Source organism: Amphimedon queenslandica, unplaced genomic scaffold (assembly GCF_000090795.2).
Source record: "Amphimedon queenslandica unplaced genomic scaffold, v1.1 AMPQUscaffold_6024_Cont22014, whole genome shotgun sequence".
NCBI lineage: Eukaryota > Metazoa > Porifera > Demospongiae > Haplosclerida > Niphatidae > Amphimedon > Amphimedon queenslandica.
Genome location: NW_003553681.1, coordinates 1 through 1,789, shown reverse-complemented (window position 1 = coordinate 1,789; position 1,789 = coordinate 1). Strand labels below are relative to the sequence as shown.

Sequence of the window (1,789 nt, the reverse complement as noted above, 5' to 3'; positions counted from 1 at the left end):
TCTTGTCTCCTGAGGTGGATGGTCAACTGTAGGACTTTTTGTTTTTATTTTGTGTTTTGTTTTTGGTTTTTCTTTTCCTGTTTTTTTTGTTTTGTCCCTGATTTTCTTTTCTCTATGGGCTTTCCCTCTCTGTCTTTTTTTTGTCCTTTGCATTGTGTCTGATTTTGTTATTATTATTGTTATTATTATTATTAATTATTATTATTGTCGTTGTTATTATTACTGTTATTATTATTATTATTAGGTGTGATATACTGCTTTATTGTTAACTTTTTAGTTTAAGACAATTTTACATATTTAGTGTGAATATTTGCTATCTTTACAATGATAGTTTTGAAAGGAGAAAAAATAGCTAAAATACTAAATAATTTGGAATTTTATTTTTTGATACCGGTACGTTTGTAAAGTAATTAAAGTTAATAAAGTACCAATTAACGTAATGCGTGGGGTAGCTGAAAATGTCTCGGAAAAGGAATGAGACAAGTCAGTATCTGTCTCTTCTCTTTATATCTCTCTCTTTCTCTCCCTTACTTTACTATTCTGTATCCTCTGCTTATTATAACTATTCACTATATTACTGTGTCCTCTTGTTATCTGTAGTCTATCAACCAGTGAAGAGGTACGGTCACTCTACAGTACAGGTAGGAGACTACCTGTACATGTGGGGTGGGCTCCAGGGACTCCTGTCTGATATCCCTCTAGTACACAATAATGAGAAGAAGAAATCAATGTGTTGTGTAGTGGAGGTCTGTCACCTACCAACTGGTGAGTGGGTACAAAAGCCTACCACTGGTGACCCTCCATTTGGTGTCAAGGGATATGCTGCTGCTGTCATTAGAAATGAAATATTCTTTTTTGGAGGCAGTTGTGGTCATGGTGGCTGTTATCATAATAGTTTATACAGGTAAACATAATAGTTACTGATAAATATTATATAATATTTTATACAGTTTTAATGTTGATACCTTCAATTGGAAGGAACTCTCTCCTACTACATCTCATCATGGTCCTATGATGAAGTACTACTCCAGCATGATAGCAATAAAAGTGAAAGATGAGGACTATCTTGTAGTAATTGGAGGGTTTGGATCATCTTCTAATAATACCCCACCACAACCTGGTGCCCAGTACAGTGATGGACGTTGCAATGAAATACACATGTACAGATTAAAAACTGGTCAGTATAATATGATATTAGGTTTATAAATGTAGTTTATATACAGTAATTAAATTGATGTATTTAGACTGTTTATGGCAAATAGCAGACCCACAGCCGAAACCAAGGTCAAGGGTCTGGTATCTGCCATAAAGAGCTACCACACAGTCTATACAATATAAGGTAGACTTGATTAACTTGAGCAAAGATAGCCATAGTGTACGTGACTAGTAGTGTTCCACCATTTTATCATAATGTGTCATTTAATGGAGTGCAGTAGATATATCTTTGCCAATGGAGGGTGTCTATTTGAGCCCAGGAACCACTTGAGGGCAGTGTGTATGTGTGTGTGTTCATATTATATTATTATTTTTAGGTGAATGGACTTCATCAACTGTCACTGGAGACAGACCACCTCCTATTAATTCCTTCACTTTAACATCAATAACTAATACCACTGCTATATTGTTTGGTGGTTATGGTGATAGAAGGAGTAATGATGTATATGTATTTGAATTTACTGATACATCAGTGGTGAGTGTATTATTAGTATAATTATATTAATTAGCTTAGGCTTAGGGTGTGTATTAATTGTGACTTGCAGGTGTACTTAAAAACCCTAATTTAACCAGT

At 34.4% G+C, this 1,789-nt stretch overlaps 1 protein-coding gene across 1 annotated transcript; it reads left to right on the top strand.

Moving 5' to 3' along the window:
- The first annotated feature begins 433 nt into the window (after positions 1 to 433).
- On the top strand, positions 434 to 1,782 carry LOC109592191 (kelch domain-containing protein 4-like). Its single transcript, XM_020007714.1, has 4 exons — positions 434 to 483; positions 601 to 904; positions 951 to 1,177; positions 1,533 to 1,782. The coding sequence occupies exons 1-4, from the start codon at positions 459 to 461 to the stop codon at positions 1,709 to 1,711; spliced, it is 735 nt and encodes a 244-aa protein (XP_019863273.1). The 5' UTR covers positions 434 to 458; the 3' UTR covers positions 1,712 to 1,782.
- The last annotated feature ends 7 nt before the right edge of the window (positions 1,783 to 1,789 follow it).